General features: G+C 33.1%; 1 protein-coding gene across 2 annotated transcripts in view; it reads left to right on the top strand.

Annotated features, from left to right (window-relative positions):
* Window positions 1–21,615, top strand: part of LOC147077700 (uncharacterized) — a 51,954-nt gene that overhangs the window by 10,669 nt on the left and 19,670 nt on the right. The window contains exons 3-13 of one of the 2 annotated variants that reach the window (XM_085960674.1): window positions 57–132; window positions 1,200–1,280; window positions 4,334–4,536; window positions 6,245–6,463; window positions 9,772–9,948; window positions 12,046–12,179; window positions 13,158–13,337; window positions 14,185–14,344; window positions 15,011–15,209; window positions 18,422–18,624; window positions 20,660–20,708. In XM_085960674.1, coding sequence (XP_085816800.1) covers window positions 57–132; window positions 1,200–1,280; window positions 4,334–4,536; window positions 6,245–6,463; window positions 9,772–9,948; window positions 12,046–12,179; window positions 13,158–13,337; window positions 14,185–14,344; window positions 15,011–15,209; window positions 18,422–18,624; window positions 20,660–20,708 — 1,681 coding nt within the window. The remainder of the gene's footprint in view (window positions 1–56; window positions 133–1,199; window positions 1,281–4,333; window positions 4,537–6,244; window positions 6,464–9,771; window positions 9,949–12,045; window positions 12,180–13,157; window positions 13,338–14,184; window positions 14,345–15,010; window positions 15,210–18,421; window positions 18,625–20,659; window positions 20,709–21,615) is intronic. The other variant, XM_085960675.1, reaches the window with a different exon arrangement.

The raw sequence follows: 21,615 nt of genomic DNA, 5'->3' as shown, positions 1-21,615 counted from the left end.
TTGTATTATGTATGATGTATGTAGATACCTAATCACAGTATATTATAATTTCGTAGGATCGATATCGCAGGCATTTTCTGCAAAATTATTTGAAGACTTGGCTCAAGCTTCAATACCAAGTCCAATATACAGGTAAGAAATTAAAAAAAAAAATCCTGATTAGTTGAATTGATTAATATTAAATTCTAAATCAATTGGTTTTCTATACACATTTTGATTAAATAAATTCCATGAATATATTATCTGAATACAGAAATATTATAATAACTGAGTACATAATATTAACCCTGAATTAAAAATACACAATAATATTAAATCTATCATTTCAGAAACAAAACATGTTGCATAATTTTAATATGTATCAATTACAAAAAAACGCCTAAGTAATAATAGTATCTATATGTGAACTTATTAATAGTTTCAAGTCCGCATAAGTATATAAATCTTTCTAGTAAAATCAATACAATGTCATAAAAATAAATAAATTAATAATTTAAATAAATGCAATTACATTTACAAGGGAGACTTAGATTTATATAACACACCCTCTCGTTTGGTAATGTTTTAATGTCAACATAATTAAATTATCATAGAATTAACCAAAAACTTTATTTTTATTTCATTATATCAATACTGAATACTGTTTACAGGTTATAATTTTGGTAAGTGCGACGTGTCTGATTATATTATGAAATAATTAGAAGATAAAAAGAACTTTTTATATACAATGTTTTTAAATTTTATGTTGAATCATATGAACTTGACTTGACTAGCTTAAACGTCAAAAAAAATTGTACTTGATAGAAATACTGAATAATGAAATGTCATTTCATATTGATTTCCATAGTAACGCACGTATATATTATTTAATAAATTAGTTGCTAGAACCCCCTAGCAACCAATAATGGTATCGAATCAACTTTTCATACAAAACAGAATTAACTAAAAATGAATTCAGTTCTACTTAAAGATAGCTAAATGTATTAAAAAATGCATTGGCATCGTGTTCTGATATATTCTAAAAGTTAAAAATCGATTGCAAGATTTGTACCGTACAAACAACCACCGGACAAATAAGAATACGACATAAGAAAAACGTTGTAATAAAAAACGTTGTAATAATAAAAAAATATTTATTATTAATATTTTAATTTTTAACACCATCGTTTCAATATTTTATACATATTTTTATTCCTCAGTATTGATGATTTAAAAAGCTCGACGTCTCTGAAGAATGATTTCCCTAATACCGTGGTGCGAATTCGTCGACAAACTTTCAGGTGAGTTTATATGCAATATAATTCTACACTAAATCACAAGACAAGCATAGCCGAAAATAAATAAACAATTGATATCAATAATCTCTCTAACGACATTGCATGGTTAATTAGATAGGAACTACTAGAAAGTTTGCACCTGTAATCCGTTATCATCAGCGTTCGAAATGGAAAAGTTTACGAACCGGAGCGCTTGACAGTTTTTTTGAAGATATTTACATAATTATCGAATTTTATGTGTATTTCATAAAAATAAGTGTGTTAGATTTTCTATTAAATTGCCTTTCTAGTTCAGAGGGTCAATTATTTTTTTCCACGAGACGGAGCGATAATTTTACCGATTTCACGAACAGGAACGGCGTTCCGGTCCATTTCGAGCCCTGGTTATCATACAAAGTTTAACGGTTTCAAATAATAATAAGATAGTCGATTGGTAGTGTGGAGTATTAATACCTAATAATTACATTATTATCAGTGATGCTAACACTAGGCGAAAAAAATATGCCAGACGAGGTAAGAAGAAAGCTATTTCACCAGGAAAAGCGCTATATTTCTTGAAAACAAAACGTCGATTAAAAAAATGAATAGAAAGAAAATACCGATCTTCTTTACGGTTTTCAAAATAAAAAACGATACGTAGTCAAATATAAAACTTTGGAGAAAAATATAAAATACCTTTTCAGCTATTTTAGTTAAAAATCAAAGTTAAATCTGAATATCTTAGTAGCATACTAAAAGAAACACATTCATTTAAAATTTATGTTTCTACATATTAGATACATAGTAAATTTAATTATCTAGAAAATTCAACATTTTTATGAAAAACTGGACATGACGTAAAAAGCGCTTAATTTAATACCACATTCCAGACACGATTTTTGCACGTTAGATCATTACTGTCGAACAAGAACTTCTTGTCCACGTGTTAAAACGGAGGAACGCCACCAAATTTATCATTTCATTGTACGCTCCCTTGGTCTGTCAATTTACGTAATTTGAAGCTTTTTATAATTAAAATATGTAAACTTTTGGTTTATTGCGAAGAAGAAAAGGAGTAGTATCCAAAAATAGAGACGATACATTATTTAAATACGTACGTCACTAGAAGTTTTCTACATGCGATTACAGCGACTTCCTGTCATCGCCGATTTCTTATTGTCGGATAATACTAATAATGGTAGATCTGGCAAGGCAAAAGTCAAGTTGGCAGTGCTGATATTTATCAGACTTGTATTCAGTCACTGAATCTTAACTATAACAAAATTTAAAAAAAGATCTAGATATAAAAATATGAAAGTTTCTAAGAAAAAAATACAATAACAATTTAACTAGCTGTAGCTTAACCACTGGGAAATGCTAATAGAAATGGCGTATTTTTAAAAAATACTACCTTATTCTTAGGTCAATAATTATTTTAAAACAATCATTATTCGTAGAATGTTTATCACATTTGAATTGTTAGCTATACACATAGCTTATAATCAGTATCTTTAGAATTATCTTCAAATATGTTAATCGTGCCCATTTTTTGAATAATAAAATGCCTAACAAAGATTATAAAATATATTTTTTTATTGTACTATATATTGTTAACATTAATTTTACTAATGGTTTTGTAAATGCGTTTAAAAATTAATAAATCTAAAAAATCTTCACACCACTTCACATGGACGTACTGAAATATGACTATATTCTAAAACATTAGAGCGAGAGGTTTAAAAGAATACTATTTTATGTAATAAAAATACATTATGCAGTCATCAAATGTTTAAAATAAATATATAGGATAATAAGGCTTCAAAATTATATAAATAGATGATATACTGTCATATTATGATTTGCAGTAGGTATGGGAAGGATGGGGATTGGAATGTAGGGAAAGGTGGAAATGGTGACAATTGATTAGATTGTGACATAAGGAAAAAAGGAGTGGATTGGATGGGATATACGAGTATGTAGGCAGGGCGCTTGGGTATGGAGCGTGGAGATGGGATAGGAGCGCGGAGAGCATGAGACTAGCGGGAAGGTGCAGGGTCTTGAGTAGATTGACAATACCTCTAAGACCTCAGTTACCTGTCCGGTTACTTCACTTATTCGTGTGTGTTCCTATATTAATAAAAGGCATAATTATGGAATTAATAGATATCTCGGATTTGAGCGCCACTCTATGAAATGCATAGAGACAATATTGATGAAAGGTAAATTAAATAAAACGCGTGTAAAGAAATTTCAACAGATGTATAATTAATATATATAAAATTTACTTGCGGGCGACAGTGTATAAAGTTGTATAATTAATCAAATGAATTACGAGCGCCTAATGCCATATAATATTTAGACAATTTAGAACAAAAATCAAATGCTAGTTTGGTGGACCGTAACGTAAAAAAATTAACAATAAATACCAAAAACACAAATGCTCTTCAGCCTCATCGCTGTCCTCGAATCCTTGCAGGAAGGAATCGAGGAGTGCGTCTTCAAACGTGCCGGGTCCATGGGGTTCCTTCGATCTCCTGGCCTGTGGGGGTACGTCCTTTGGTTGGCCATTATCAACGTCAGGAAATCGAAGCCATGGGCCCCGGTTCCATTGGCTCGGAACTTAAGAGAGACGTCTGCTTCGTTCGAGGGCTAAAAACTGAGAGAGGCTCGCTCCAACTCCGCCTTCATGTTAAAAGCCCGCTATCTCGTTTAGCGCCGGAAATAGTTTGACGAACTGCGTCCAAACTATCCCGTGCGCAGGCGTGATCCTGTCGATCTTTTGCGTAGTGTTGCCATCGTACAAAATAGTGTGTCATGTCATAAAATATCATGACAATACAACATTTAAGGAATGTTCAGGCTAATGCTTTGAAAAAACCATAAACCTCCATTTTGACCTACGTTGGGCACGTGGGCCGTTAAGGTGGGGATTTTTTTCCGTTGAATGCGAGAAGTTAATAATTTTATTTGGATTACAAAAAAATGCCAGAATGGTTTGGACTAGCTTGAGCTTTGTATAAAGGAACAAACCGTATAATAAAAACTCGGTGACAAAATATATAATTATTATTTTATAGAGGTGGATGTATCATGCCGCAGAGTAGTGCAAATGGCACGTATAGCTTACGTGGCACAGTCAAAGTTAAAGGAGGAGAGCTGGCGCCATACGAATCTATTCTCCAATTGACCTGTCCACCAGGGTACTTGCCTTCTAATAACGGAGTCAATTTTTGTGATGATAAAAAGAACGACTGGTTTGAAGAGTTATCAATATGTGAGAGTAAGTTATTACTATTATATATTATATTATCCACAAATATTAATAATTATTTTTGTAATACTAGAACCAATTTTGAAAATTTCTGATTTTGACTCAGGGAATTACCAAATGGAAATATGAATGAACAATTATCCCACCATGAGTACTTTAGTGTATTAATTCCAGAATTAGTATAGTTTTGAGTTATCAGCATTTGAAGTTACATAACAATTTCGTACTGTAATATTCCGGTTAAGTATAAGTATGAGCTTAATACTTTAGTATATCATCATCAGCCGGGGTCAATCCGCTGCTGGATGAAGGCCTCCCCAAGCTTATTCTAACTCTCTCGGTCCTGTGTCGTCCACTGCCACGTATTTCCGCCGCACTTTATCAGTTCGTCAATCCAGCGGCTTTTAGGGCAACCCTGTGGCCGTTTCGTGCCCCTTGGATACCATTGGATGACGGCATTTGTCCAGCGGCCGTTCTTTCGGCGAGCAATGTGCCCCGCCCATCTCCATTTGAGCTGTTTTGCAACGTCTATTACATCGCGTACTCCTGTCTGCTTCCCATTAATTGGAACACCTTTTACCTCCCAATCAAGTTTCCTGAATAAGTCCTCAAGAGTAGCGGTGAATAGTTTAGGTAAAATGGTATCACCTTGCCGTACACCTTTGTTGATGGAGAATTTACACGGCCGTTTGTGGAGTTTCACGCATATATATTATATAGTAATACATTAATAACTAAAAAATTATACCTAATTTTTGACTTAATACACTAAAATGGTGCGATATGAAGAAACGTTATAGACAGTAAAAGTAAATTAGCAATTTCACTCATAAGCGGACCACATTATTGACATCCAAGTCGTATATGTTAATGTATTAACATAATCATTGGTTGGCAATGTCTCATTGAAGCCGACATAACCGGCTCTGATTATTAATAAATTATGTGAAATAAGTAGACACTTAATATTATTGTGTTTTATTTTATTCATGTAATACAATCTCTTTCCACCAAGACGAAGAGTTAACACTATTAAAGAAAAAACTCGGCGCTTTGCGCCTCGTGGGGGGGGGGAGGCTTCACCCCCCTGGGCCCCTCAGATGACGGTTACTTAAACCCTTACGGCTAAAAGTATTAAACATGGAATATGCTTTGCCTACTGATTCTCTGAATGCTGGTTGTCCAAATTCGAAAGAAACCGTAAAATGGTTTTATTTTATTTTAGCTCCACATAATCGTTAGAAGTAATGGACATGAGTGTATGATAGCTGAAAAGAGTTATGTAATTTTTGAATTAATTTTGTCGAAGGAATTGAGGTTGCGGGGCGCAGATCACATGTCAGTGCCGAAGCGCATTTATATAAGCGTATTTATTACGAAGCGCTACGTAAAACACTATGAAAATATTTTGTTTTGTATTTTCTAATTCGAGGTGACTATCATTCAGATATCGTCACTTAGTTGATGGCGCAAACCGTCTCACTCTGCCAATAAAATAAATAATAAACATTAGGTAATGGTTTGTGTAACTTTGAATACGGGTTGTTACGATGCGATATATGCTGATATTTTGTATAGTATGAATTCTGACGGAAGCTTAATGACGTGAAGAAGCCGGGATATTGATAAGTGCCCGAAATTTTCGTATGACAAATCGAACAAAATATAGTAGTCACACTGTACCTGCATTTTCTTCGATATTGACTTTTATTTTCAGAATTCTGCAAGCCCCTGAAATCAGCAACAGTCGAATTTACTTGCACGATTCCCTCCAAAAATGGAAAACCCATGATGAGAGGGAGTTGTGAAACAACGCTACCTTCTGGTGCAACTGCTGCTCCGAAGTGTCGGAGCGGTCATCACTCGATTACCAACAGTCGATTGGTATTCTGCATTGACGGTCGTTGGGGATATAGTATGCCGAGCTGTAAACCAGGTAATAAAAACTAATGTTAAAGGCCACGGCTTCACGAATCCTTAGAGAATACGCTTCATAATGCGTCAATTACATTGAGCTACTCTACGAGCTGTTTGTTGGCGAATTAAAAAGCGAGCTCTTCAGCACTGTGATTGTGATGATGACATACAAAACTTTCCATTCGCTGAGAAGCCAGCAAGCTAGCGACTATTTTGACAGAACGTAGTTCGTTTTTTACCGGGAGGGCTCTACTGCGCAGACGCAGACTTTACAGGCAGATTATAAAGTAGCTCAATGTAATTGACGCATAACTTTGCACTCCAGTAATAATGATGCAATATATCGATGGCCTAATGTTAATATCCCGTAAGTGACTTTTTACAAATTGTGCAGGAAGCTAAAAAAACTAAATATTTAATATCCCATATCTGACTGTTAATAGTTCGCCCTGGCAGCGAAAGTGGGACGAATCGACCAAGGGCCGGCACACATACACGTTTTTTCCAGACACAAAGTGGCGACTCCATTCGCCAAATACCATACCATAACCAGATATCTGACTCCAGACCATTACACCAGTCAATTTTGACTGGACACGGTGGATTCACTGGCAAGCTCTTTGAGCTTGGAATTGTAAACCGTCCGACATGTCCATGCGGAGGGGAAATGCGGGATACCAACCACATCCTCTTGGTATGTCTGAGAATGTGCTCCGAACGGGAGGAAATACTCAAGTCGGTCCAACCAGCTGTTGGGCCCATCGGCCCGTCCAACCTGGTTACTACAAAGGCCAATTATTTAAGGCGCTTTTAAAAAATTTGCGGCGTCTTACTGCGGGCGTAAAGATCTCTTCATATAAATTTTGCTGCCCGTATGATTAGCTTCGTTCTTTTTAATTTATACCCAACGTAACTTCATTTTCTTTTTCGTAATTCCCATGTACTGTTTCTCTCCCTGGCACTTTGCATTAAAGTAAACTCAGTCAGAGCTCACTCTGAGCCTAGCAACCTAAGTCTTGGGCATCATCTTCCCAGGACACTCCCAGTCCAATTGATTTCAGATGCTTCACATTACCAATTGATGGGTCCCGTTATACGCTCGATTAAGACCGAGCGTGGTGCGGGGCGGGTTGGTGGAGGGCACTTAACTTCATTGTTAATAGTTCACACATGTTGTAACTACATAGCATGCCAATAACCCGTAACGCAAAAAGTGGTAAAGCAAAGCACATAACGCCTAATATAATGATAACATCCAATAAAATGTGATATATATATATAATATTATATAGAGATAAACATTCAAATACCTTTTAAATAATTCGAAAGTGACATTTTGAAGCTGAATTCAACACACGTCATGCAACACTCCTGACAGCTTATGGGCAAGATATGGGCTATTACATGTTTATTCCTGCAATATTCAGATACGGACAATTACTAAAATTGCCGTATCATTTTTTTTTTAAATAACTACAGATATGGGAATTTCGCAGTCGACGGGCGATAGTCGATTTTTTTGTTCAAAAAGTCATTTTCCTCATATAGTTAGGTCAGATACGGGGTATTGAAATTAGAACATCTATATACTATTTTTTTTTTTACATATAATTATGAATTTATTTATTGATCACTACATATATTAATACAAGTGAATATCATTTGATCAAATTTTATACGAGGTAATCAGGCAACGAGGTGTATCAGTGTAGTAAAAAGTGTTAAAAAGTGCAAAAAAGTGCATAAAGCGTAAACTCTAACAACTGTGCAGCAAAATAAAATATTTCTTACTAAGTTTACTACCCTACAATTAACTAATAATCCGTATTATTATTGTGGCTGTGACCGTTTAAAAAAAAGATTTTTTTCGGTTAGGTACATGTTCAAACACGCGCGTTAACATGATCTTACTCCCTACTTCAGTTTTAGTTTGTCAATTTATGGCTACGGCCGTATGCTGTAGCTTAACCACTGGGAAATGCCAAAAGAAATGGCGTATTTTAAAAAACACTACCTTATTCTTAAGTCAATAATTATTATTATAAAGCAATCATTATTCGTAGAATGTTTATCACACTTGAATAGTCAAATATATAGCTTATAATTAGTATCTTTATAATTATCTTCAAATGTGTTAATCTTACCTATTTTTTTTGAATAATAAAATGCCTAATTCTTGTCAACTTTGGGATCACAGAGATTATCAATATATTTTTTTATCGTAAATATTTCACTATAAAATGCAATGCATGCATGCGTTTCAAAATTAATAAATGTAAAAAATCTTAACACCACTGCACATGGATGTCCTGAAATATGACTATATTCTAAAACATTAGAGCGAGAGGTTTAAAAGAATACTATTTTATGTAATAAAAATACTTCATGCAGTCATCAAATGTGTAAAATAAATATAATGGATAATAAGGCTTCAAAATTATATAAATAGATTATCTACAACGTTTAAGGAATGTCTATGATCATGCTTTGAAAATACAATAAAAGCTCCATTTTGACCTACGCTGAGCATGTACCCCTTTAATAAACTTAGTACTTAATTAAATTTATTTGTTTTATTATTTACGTAACATACAGATTCAATTAATGTCCTCCAATACTTTCTTACTTTATCTCCTGCTATTTCAATTAACTACTTTTAGATTTTTGTCATTATGTCTTGTATAAATTTACAATCTAACCCAATATACTTAATGCCTTCTATTAATTAATAACTGTTTATTTCCGGATAATATAGGGTGCTCGCCGGGAAGGTTTACTACTTTAATTTTGTATAACTTTATGGAAAATGAAAACAAAGTGGTTTAATGGTGATAAATTAATGTTTTATTAAATGTTGGGAATTACTTATGGAGGACAATGTCAGCTAAATGTCTGCCTCTGTTAACCTCAAAAATGCGGGTTTTTCACACATTTCAACCGGTATTTCATTAATTTAGTCACGAATGTTTTCTTTAAGTCACTGAAGTGTTTCTAATATGTTGGCATAAACCTTGCTCTTTAGATATCCCCACAAAAAGAAGTTCGGGGCTACTAAATCCGGCGACTGTGGAGGCCAATCGACATCACCATTTCTTGAGAGAATTGATGATTGATTTTGATAAAATGTCTTTACGGTTAAAACACATTGGTTTATCGAATATGTTTCCATAATAAATTTGCCACGTCTATACTTCACGATTTCCAAATATGAACTATCAAAATTCATTTTTACCAAAATAGCGACCAAACAAAGTAGTAAAGCTTTCCGGTGAACATGTACATGTAAAGTAATGCAATATTTATTAAAGATAACTCTTTATTTCACAGAATGCGGAAAAACGACGCCGCATGGCACAGTGAATGTCATTAACGGGACGAATGCCGTTAAAGGGGAATTCCCATGGCACGTAGCAATATATAGTACATATGGACATAAAGTCATGAATTCCGTCCCAACGTACTGGTGTGGAGGGAGCGTCGTTAGTACATCACTCGTTATAAGTGGTACGTTAAATGTTTAACTATAATATCAACGGTCAGCTGAACAAAACAATAATGTCTCAAAGAGTTAAATTAAATTTAGAGAGACTGATACCACTTTATAAGGGTTTGTTATTTTATTTTTATTATTATTGGATAATCCACCACTCACTACATCCATTTTAGAATAAACATGCCATATCGATTACTTGGCTATTTTAAAATACATAAGTGTAATGGCAAATATTTTTCTACAATAGGTGGGACGAAATTTTGCATTTGTCGCCAATCGCCGAGCGGCATTCGAGGTGGGAGCATGTCGATCTTTTTTTTGATAGCATCGTAAGAATATATTTTGATATCGTGTAAAAATGACTAAAAAACGTTATGCCTGTACTCGAAAAAGAAAACATGCAATGAATATAATTATTATTACTAATATAACAATAAACATAACACTAAATGGACACATGTTGAATTTTTATGACAAATTATGTTCCGTTCGGCACGCGTCATTAGCACAATCTGCGCGTCGCATTGTTACGATCAAGGTATAGCCTTAAGTAGCCATATACGACTAATTTGAGACATATGATGCTGCCCGTGAAACAGTCATACACTAACTTTTATACGCATGCATCTCGACTAATTAATTCATGATATTGTAGCTTAAAAGATACGTTTTCATGTAACCCATATAATTTTTGGACGCTTTGAAGACAGAAACGAGTGAGATGGTTCTTAGTGAACTTTCTGAAAACATACATTACTCAGGGCCTTCTTCGTTAACGTTTATTGAGATATTTATTAATTCGTAACTCAAATGACCTAATCAATCAGAAAGATATCTACATGAAAATGTAATTGATCCGATATTTTATGTTCATTCAAGACAGTACTTCTCAAACTGGGGGGCGCGGCCCCCCAGGGGTCCGTGGAGCGCCGCGAAATATTTCTAAAAAACAAAAATCATGATCACTGGACAATACCTGATACAAATTAGTCAAAATCTCGAGGTAGATTGTATAACTTAGTAATGAACTTCGCCTCTTTCTTCATGACAAAAATCAGATCTTTCTTTCCACTTTAGTGATGAAAAATGGATGTGTTTTGCTTCATATTCGGCTGATTAGTAAATGAATTGAATCTTTCTCTTCAGAGAAAAGATATCAAATTAACATTTTAATTCTAAATATCAATCCTCAAGCTTTTTAAAAAACCTTTCTTCGAAGTTAAAATGTATTAATCAAGGATGCACTGACATCTTTTCATGCTTGATTGAGAGTGTCTTACCGTCAATGAAATATCACTCTCGACATCGATTAAAAGTGTTATACTTGATCACATTGTCGAATCACAACAATTTTTCAACATACATTTCCCAAACTTAAATTAATACCAAAAGTACAATAATTGCATAAGAACACCATTTTCTAAATCCTTAAAATATGAGCATAGTACGTGGGCAGCTCAAGAAGAATTGGTTGATATTTGATCAGATAATTCCCTTGAAGTCGAATTTAACGAAAGAAGTCTTTAAGGTTTCTCTTCTTCTTTCTGTTCTTCAGAATTTTTGATAGGTGACAGCTAGAATAGCTGTCAATCGCAAAAGCAGCATTGCCACCATTACTGGTAATAAAAAATAAACACAGGCCGTGTCTTTCAACGGAGACCTTGGAGCAAACCCTGCAAATTAGCATTTCAAACATTGTACCGGTATTGATTTATTACCTACGTAAAAATATGCAATCTGGCTTTACAAGCAAGTACTTGAAATGTTCTATTATTTTTAATAAAACTGTACTTAATAAAGTACTATTGGTCACTAAAGACTAAAATTTTTGGGGAGGGGATCCTTGGATTTATTTTTTCTGATTTAGGGGGCCGTGGCGATTTTTTTCAGTTTTTAGTATCCAGGAGATAGGTAGAATAATGACGAGGTGATTTGGCACAAAACTTTGATTTAAAAAACCAATATTGGAAATTTCCATCTAGTCAGTCAAAATTCGAATTCGTAAATAATAAAGTAAAATGATAGTATTTCTCAATACCTAAACTCAACTATAATCAATCTTTATACAAATGAATTGATTTTATTGATAATTCGTTGGTCTTTTACAGCTGCTCATTGTTTTTATGACGCTCAGGCCAAACAACCATTTGATGTGAACTTATTTACTGCGGCTGTAGGAAAAATCTATAGTGCTTTCGTCCATTCCGAGGAAACTATGGATCCCTTCATTCAAAAATCTGGAGTAAACATATTTTTTATGATTATATATTATTTTTATGAATTATGATTCTTTTTTAATTTAAAAGTTTTCTCTTTGACAACAGTAATCCCGAATATGACACTCTCTCGTGCACGTGCGATCTTTAGAACTTGTACTATCTCTTTAAGAGTAATTCAGTGAATTTCTAAACTAATCCTATGCGTTAGTACGAGATATTGTATAATATCGAGTAATTACATCTAAATAACGCCAATATAACATAATATCGTCTCTGTTCTGGCAGAACACACTAACTGGAGAATACTAGTTTCGAGTAATTTGACTTTAAAGTTGTTAAAATGTTTGAAATGGTCTATCATGTGAGTTTATAAAGTAATCGTAAAAAGGATGACTTTAAAATAAAGAGTGTTTATTTATTAAGAAGGTTTCCAGATGGTAAAGTTTGAAATAAGGAACATTTTGGTATAACTAACTCAATATGTCATTTTTTCGAATTAGTGTCTTCTGCCAGAACAGTGACGATATTATGTATATCAAAAAAAATTGAAAGCTCCCAAAGCTGTCGAGCTGCCGTATTATAGTCGTAATATTTATTTTTATATTTTCATTGTTATGGTATTTAGTTACATTACTATAAAAATGAATTCAAATGATGTTAAGTGATTACTTTACTAACAGCTGCAACGGATTAAATCTCAAATTACACTGATTTTTGTAAGTATGTAAATTTATATTGATACGCAATCCTAATAACCAAAAAAGCACTTGTTTTATGTATTTATTTTTTTTTGGTTTTTGCGGCCGGATTTGTCCGGGCGGCATTGACAAGCACTGGTACGGGCGCATTTGGTTAGACGGCAATGTCTGGGCGGTAATATCCGGGCGGTTTTGTCGGGGTGCCATTAAGATAATATACTACCCCGATATCATTTTCCGTAATGTCTTGGTGCTTACAATTTTCTCGGACGAACCCGGACTAACCATCTGAATATGTTTCAGGTGAAACGAATTGAGATTCCACCTGATTACGATGGAGAGCTTTCAAGTTACAGCCATGATTTGGCGATATTAATTTTACAAACTCCTCTAACTTTCTCCAATCTCATAATGCCCGTTTGTCTGAACTTAGTTGACAAAAATTTTGACGAAGATCAGTGTTCACCTGGATTGGAAGCAACGGTTTGTATTATTGTATATTAATAACTTACCACATAACAAATATTTGGCAATATTAGCATTAACAAAATGTTATAAATCTGTACAGTTTAAGTCAAAAATCGGGTGACACGTCGTATTATAAATTTTTCAGGAAAGATCAAAATTTAAAACAATGCCTAGTCTAGAGTCAGTTACTAATCTCATCGGTTTTTACCATGCGGCTGCAAATATTTTTAAACCTCATTAGTTTTTTCCCTTCATTACATTGTTTTTGCATATTTTCACAACACAAAACAACAGTACTGCAGACATTTACATACTAAACAATCTCTCAATTCAAATTGGCTGAACTCCGTGCTTCGTGGCCTCTGGGATTTTTTTATAAAGAAAATAAATTGATTTGACACTACATTCGAGTGAATATATTATCGTCACCTCAATACCACAACTAGATCATTCTGATTTGGTCATTGTTGGGAAAATGAAATTTAAACTTTACTTGATTAACATAAATCTAGGCTATAATCATTATTTAAAATAAAATGGAAAATTGTGCTTGTCTAATGAAAATGCTTGTCAAATGAAAGTTAAATAATGTTCAAATGTATGAAAAAATATTGTAGATATATTATTTTATTAAGTTATCCAATATTTTCAAATACAAAATTAATACATTTCCCATTAAATTTTAACTTACCTAGTTTTATCATTTTGTAGAGAAGGAAATGTAGAATCATATTGAATAACTATCTCAAAAACAGTAAAAATCAAGTTATCTAGTTGTAGTATTGAGGTGACGATATATTTTTTATAAACGTTGAAGTAAAAATAAGCAACTGCAGAAATAGAGTTTGCGTATCTGTTCCAGGTTGTAGGATTTGGGCTTGTCGAGGTAAATGGAGAAGCGTCTGACGTCTTAAAAACAGCAGTAATGCCCATAATTTCGAAAAATCAATGCAAGTCTGATTCGCCACCGGAGTTCACAAAATACATTGTTTGGGATAAACTTTGTGCAGGATATACTAATGGTAAAATCGGTTAATCAATATCATTGTACCTTAAAGCTAAAAGTGCGGAAGTCACATTTTTATCATTTTTTAGTTAAGTATGCAGATTTAAATGTGTATTCACGTTTTCCTAATGCTGAAAATTTGAGTTGAGTCCAATGTTACATAGTTTTCAAAATATTTACTTCTAAAACGATGGTAGTCAAATTATCATTATACTTTAGATCTGAAAGAGTGGATGTCCAATTTAAGTAATTCACAACCAACTCATTGGGTGCTGAGCCCACGACTGGCGCGTTTGAGTTACTTGGCCAATCGATATAATTAACGTGTTATTTAAATGTCCTAATTAAAAATTAGTTAACAGCTCAGCAGTGAATCTATAGCAAAAAGATTAATTTCAAAAGTGCCGAAGTCCAATACACGGAGTTTTAGTCCGAACGCGAGTGAGTATTTGAACTAGATTAGATAAACTATGTTAAAACTGCTCTCCTGCAAAATATTAAATATGTGACTTCCAGATTTTCAACTCTAAGGTACAGAATACATTATTTAGTCCGATACATAGGTAATTACAAAGTTTTCCAAAAATAGTAATGTTTGTAAATTATAGGATAATTCAAGAAAATAATATGTCTAGCTTCAAACATAATAATACATTTTGTATGAATTATTTCTTCTTATCAGGAATTGGAGTATGCAAAGGAGATAGTGGCGGTGGATTGGTTGTTAGCAGCATTGAAAGAGACACTCCGACGTGGTTCTTAAGAGGAATCGTGAGCACTGCTCCAGCGAGCAAAAATAATGATAAATGCAGTACAAATACTTATTCAACATTCACGAGACCCTTTATGCATAAAGAGTTTATAGATGACATCATATACAAGTATGTGTAAAACATTTTTTTTCTTATTACAACGCAAACATCAAATCCCTTTAGCTCAAAACTATGGTGTGCGCAGTATCATCATCAGCCGGGGTCAATCCACTGTTGGATGAAGGCCTCCCCAAGCTTTCTCCAAATCTCTCGGTCCTGTGTCATTCGCTGTCACGTATTTCCGCCGAACTTTACCAGTTCGTCAATCCAGCGGCTTTTAGGGCGACCCTGTTGCCGTTTCGTACCCCTTGGGTACCATTGGATGACGGCATTTGTCCAGCGGCCGTCCTTTCGGCGAGCAATGTGCCCCGCCTATCTCCATTTCAGCTGTTTGGCAACGTCTATTACATCGCGTACTCTTGTCTGCTTCCTAACCCATTCGTTTCTCTTACGGTCCTTTCGCGTGATGCCCAACATGCACCTCTCCATGCCTCGCTGTGTGACTCTTAGCCTTTGGACATCTCTCGTGTTGAGGGTCCACGTCTCGCAGCCATACGTGAGCACGGGTAGCACACATTGGTTGAACACCCTACGCTTAAGACATAATGGTAGGTCACTCTTGAAGATACTATTCAGACGTCCGAAAGCACTCCACCCCAGCTTTGTTCTTCGAGTAATTTCATCGTGCATGCTTCCGTCTATGGACACCTGCTGTCCGAGATAGATGTAGCTGCTGACTTGGGTGCGAGTTGGGTGCCAGAAATACAGATAATCGCGCGCAGTACAACCTTTTCTAAATAAGATAACGATTAAGATCTGAAAAAAATATCAAATTTATTTATTTCACGACAGTCAACAATGCATGAATTATATAAGAAAAATAAGTAACAGAATGAAAGCAGTGTCTACTCCTGGAGTATTTCTTCATTCTTATTTTTTTCGGTTATCTTACACAGGAAAGTTCAATAAAAATCACAAAATGTCTGTAATAAATATCTATGTCACATATAAAGAAAAAATACCATCTATATTTCCATAATTTTATTATAAAACTCCGCCCGCCCTGGGCCCCTCTGATGATGGTTACTGAAACCCTGACGGCTAAAATTATTAAACATGGATACATGCTTTGCCTACTTTTCTCTGAATTCTCTGAATGCTGGTTGTCCAAATTCGAAAGAAAAAAATGCCAATATCTGTTGCTAACGAATTATATAAGTACGACTATATACTTATTCGACCATGTCCTAACAGGATCATATGGGCCTACACAGAGTAGAGGTTTGTATTAACAGATTTTGTTTTTTACGAGAAATGAATGTCAGCCACTTGCTTCACCTATTAGGTCCATACCCTGACTCACACAAAAATTGAAAAAAAATATGTGTACGTCTTCCCACCGTGGGTGTAAAAAATAAATAAATATATATCTATTTATTCAGTATACGCTTTATAACTTTGCACTTTTTCCACTTTTTTACTGCACTAATGCGCCTCTTCGACTGATGTATTAATATAATATGTAGTAATAAATAAATATGTAATATATTTAATAAAATATATTACGGAGTGTAATGTTATGAAGTGACAACTCTACTTTTATCATAAAAAATATTCTAAAACGGTGTTGAAGGTGAAAATATATTTTTTTAAATTATTAATTGTAAGAGTACATTATTCTCAGAAGGAATATCGGACAACCACCTTGGCGAAGAGAACTTACCTTACCTTACATACCTAATAAAAACTGCACGTGCACATTATCAAGACTACAAAAATAAACGACTTGTCTCTGCTTAATTATTAAAGATATAAATTTGTTAACACTTAATACCGCTCGCGGCCGACTAGAGTATCTAGCGGCCGCGCAACTTCTGGGACATTATTTTTCGTTACGCCTGTGCGATTTTTCGTAACGAATCCGTCCGGGAGGTCAAGACAAAAGCATGTATCCATGCTAAAATCTCGTTTCCATGTAACCAACATTCAAAAGTTGTGTTATTCTCTGTCCTTCCGTTATTTGCAATGTATGACCTGTCTACGTCCAAGAGACATCACTGTCTAAAATACAGCAAGTGAGCTAAACAGACTGTATATTAAGAAATTTTAAAACAATATTTTGGCGCAAGTCGGTATATTATCGATATCCAAAATATTTTAGTTGAATTAGTGAAGAATTTCAAATCATTCATTGAATTCTAGTTACACACTTTGAGAAAACAAACAATTTATTGATATTGAATTTATAGTAATATTGCTTTGCTAAACTGGCAACACAATAGAGGTGAGTTGGAAATACTGTCACCAGTTTGTGTACCCAAGTTTGGGATGAAACTACCCATACTCAGTATGTGTGGCCCAATAAACTTATTCCAAAAAACTTGTAATGATATCATCGCGAGTCGCTGTTCTGTGCACTCGCCAGTTGATAGACTTTCAACACTATTGACATCAAAATGCGCACGAACGAAATACCACTTGAATATAGGTATATTTTAATTTATTAGTCTATTGTGTTCGAATGTATGAATAATAGGTCATAAATTTTGTGTCGCAGCACAGTGGTGAGATGTCGCACAGGCTTAGGCTTGTTATATGACCGCTCAAAACATGTTTAAAATTAAAAAAAAATCACTGTTAATAATTTTTGTTAACAAGAATATTGTAGCCTAACATAAAAACAATTCATAAATTTAAAATGTGTTTAAGATTTTATAATAAATGGGACTATTCGACAAGCGGAGCATAGCGTATTTTTAGAAGCCGATACACAGTCTGAGTTCCCTGAGCCGATACATATTTCAAATACTAATATGGAGTTGGTTTTAATTTCAGTTGAGTATGAAACTTTTACGCACGCCAAACGCTCTATATACGAGTAGTATTCCAAATACTAGTAAGTATTTTGGAACAAGCTTATATACTAATATTTTTTTTATACTGGTAGTAAGTATACTTAGTCTTCAAAATCGACCAGTTTTCTCATCTCTACAACACAATGAAATGCGTTTATATTTATTCGGTGCATAGTTGTATTTGGTTCATAATATTCCACAGATAAAGAACAATGCTATGAACGTTGGTGGTTTTAGGTTTATCGACGTATTTATTGACGTACTACTGCACGGATTTATGTATCAAACTATTTTTCAGTCAATCTGATTAAATGCAAACCACCTCATCGGAAACAACTCGTCCGGGTCGCATAACGAAATCTGACTGTATTAATCCCGATGGAAAGTTTACCTTATAATTTATTAAATACTATTGTTATATTTTAGGGAAGGCTGTACGATGCCAAATAATCCTCCAAATGGAAAATTCGTGCTCATTGGATTGAGGAATGCGGCCCCCGGAGAAGGGGTGGGTCATAAATCACAGATGACTTTAAGATGTGACGATGGTTTTGCTTCTTCAGACTTTGAAAATAATGTCTGTGATGAGTTTACCGGTGATTGGGTCAAAGACTTTCCGATATGCGAAGGTAGGCTTAATATATATAGGTACTAAATTAGTGCTATAAGTGATATACCTGTTGTGTTGATTCTTTGACATGAATATTTTTTAATAAATGTTTACAATATTAGAGATGCAGGTTAAAAGAAGTTCGAAATGAATTAAAATATCCGATATGCATCGTTTATGATGAATGACTGACTAAAAACATAATATATGACTCTAGTTGGAGAACTCATTTTTTGCAGCATTTTTAAAGCATTTTTCAAGTAATCATGTTATGTATGACTTTAATATCTAATTGACGCAAAGTTTTCTATTTTCATTGAAGTGACTCATTACCAATGTGTAATAAATACTACCAATCTCCAATCTCATGAACCTCGTCGTTGAAAGATCGTTTTGTGCCTTACTTTAGTTCTTTCCTTGTGGTTTACACTTGATTATTACATTTCTTAATTTTAGAGAAATCATATTATGTTTACCTGGAAATCGCGTCTTCAATGACGTGAATAGATTTTAAAACTCTTATGTTCCTAAGTTTATACTAGTGTGTGAATATTCAATTTCCTATTCAACATAAAAATGATATATGTTGGTTTTCTTTTGAGGCTTAAACGCGGGGATTCATAAATATATTCTTTTCCTCTCACTTCTATGACAGGCCGTAAGTAATTCAATATGAATCAAGTGATATGGTACACACTTTTTACATTGTCACGACTCAATTCCTGTGAGGTGCGATCGACGTATTGGATATGTCTGCTATGTATTATATTATATTATATTATATTATATTATATTATATTATATTATATTATATTATATTATATTATATTATATTATATTATATTATATTATATTATATTATATTATATTATATTATATTATATTATATTATATTATATTATATTATATTATATTATATTATATTATATTATATTATATTATATTATATTATATTATATTATATTATATTATATTATATTATATTATATTATATTATATTATATTATATTATATTATATTATATTATATTATATTATATTATATTATATTATATTATATTATATTATATTATATTATATTATATTATATTATATTATATTATATTATATTATATTATATTATATTATATTATATTATATTATATTATATTATATTATATTATATTATATTATGTTATGTTATATTGTATTGTATTGTATTGTATTGTATTGTATTGTATTGTATTGTATTGTTACATTACATTACATTACGTTACGTTACGTTACGTTACGTTACGTAACGTAACGTAACGTAACGTAACGTAATGTAATGTAATGTAACAATACAATACAATACAATACAACACAATACAATACAATACAATACAATACAATACAATACAATTCAATACAATACAATACAATACAATACAATACAATACAATACAATACAATACAATACAATACAATACAATACAATACAATACAATACAATACAATACAATACAATACAATACAATACAATACAATACAATACAATACAATATAATATAACATAACATAACATAACATAATATAATATAATATAATATATATATATACTAATTCAGAAACCTTTGCGGGTGTGCGCGCAACAACTCACCAAAGCTTAATCGCAATCGAATGAAACGCATACGGGACAGACAAACAAACAAACAAACATTCATTTATATATATATACATAAAATATTTTTGATAAATTCTCAGCTGTTTTTATTGGAAAATCCATGACCACAGAACCCACAGTTCCCTGTCCATGAGGGTAAAAAATTTGACGAAAACATACCCTGTACGAGATTACAGCGCAGCTTAACCATTCATGATTGGAAGATTGCTTAATTCTGTATTAAAACATTATCTACTCAGGAAGGTTGCAACGGAAGTATTTTTTTATGTCCGATGAATTAAATAAGTGAAGAATATTATATGTACTCAATATTTTTGTCGTACCTCTAGTACCGAGAGATAGATTATGTACCTACCTTGTTGGCAGTACCTACTGGCTTACACCTGTTGATTGTTTTGTTTTTTTTTCAGTTATTCCAGTAACACAATCTACAGTTTTGAATACACGACACAAGATTATGTGAGTATTCAATTATATAAAAATATTGGCAACCTCATAATAATATTCAACGTAGTAAAATAATTGATATCGACCTTATCGATCCAGATGGCTGAAAAATGTCTTCGTAAGCAAAATGTCACTAAAGATAAAAAAGTCGTACCTACCATGGATGGCCATATTCTTTCTCGTGCTCAAAAATGTGTTATTTTTGATTTCAGAAAAGTTTATAGTTTATCAATGATCTACATGAAAAAAAATCTACACGTGAGGTTACCACGATCTAGGAATTGTTATAATATTAATTGTTACAAGAAAATTACCGATATCCCGGGAAAAAACGATTTTTTGAATAGTAAATCTCTTTAATTAAAATATTTTTTATTCAATGAATAAAACCTACACACTATAATATGATTTTTTTTAAACCTTTATTGAACATATTATACAATCTATAACAACATTAGAAATATATAAAGAAAGTTTTCAGAAGGGCTTAGTGATATGAGCTAGAGTGAGATGGAATAAACTAGAACAGGGGTGCCCAACCCAAATCGTTTGGTGGGCCAAAAAAAATATTACTGAGCTTAAGTGGGCCACACATATAGCAAAACAAATAATACTAGAAGGACCACTTACCGATTTTTCTCTTTTTGTGAAGTTTTATTTTCTACAATTATTATTTTTTGACGCAGCCTGTGAGCTCAAACACGCTCTGCTGTTGTTTTTCTTTTCTCTGCTTGATTACGCTCGCGATATTTTTTACATCTCTCTGTATTTGTTGAAGGCATTATGAAAATTAAATTAAATAATTATATTAAGCGACTAGAAACTCCACGAACAACCCGAATCTTTCCGAAAAAATACGAAGTTGCTGGAGTGTTGAACAGAAATAAAATAAATAATAAATCAATCGACTAGTATTACG

This window comes from Rhyacophila brunnea, unplaced genomic scaffold, assembly GCF_057557595.1.
Source record: "Rhyacophila brunnea isolate RB1 unplaced genomic scaffold, BYU_Rbru_1.0 scaffold_12, whole genome shotgun sequence".
NCBI classification, from domain to species: domain Eukaryota; kingdom Metazoa; phylum Arthropoda; class Insecta; order Trichoptera; family Rhyacophilidae; genus Rhyacophila; species Rhyacophila brunnea.
The sequence above is the reverse complement of the archived record's forward strand: the minus strand, read 5'-3'. Positions and strand labels throughout refer to the sequence as shown.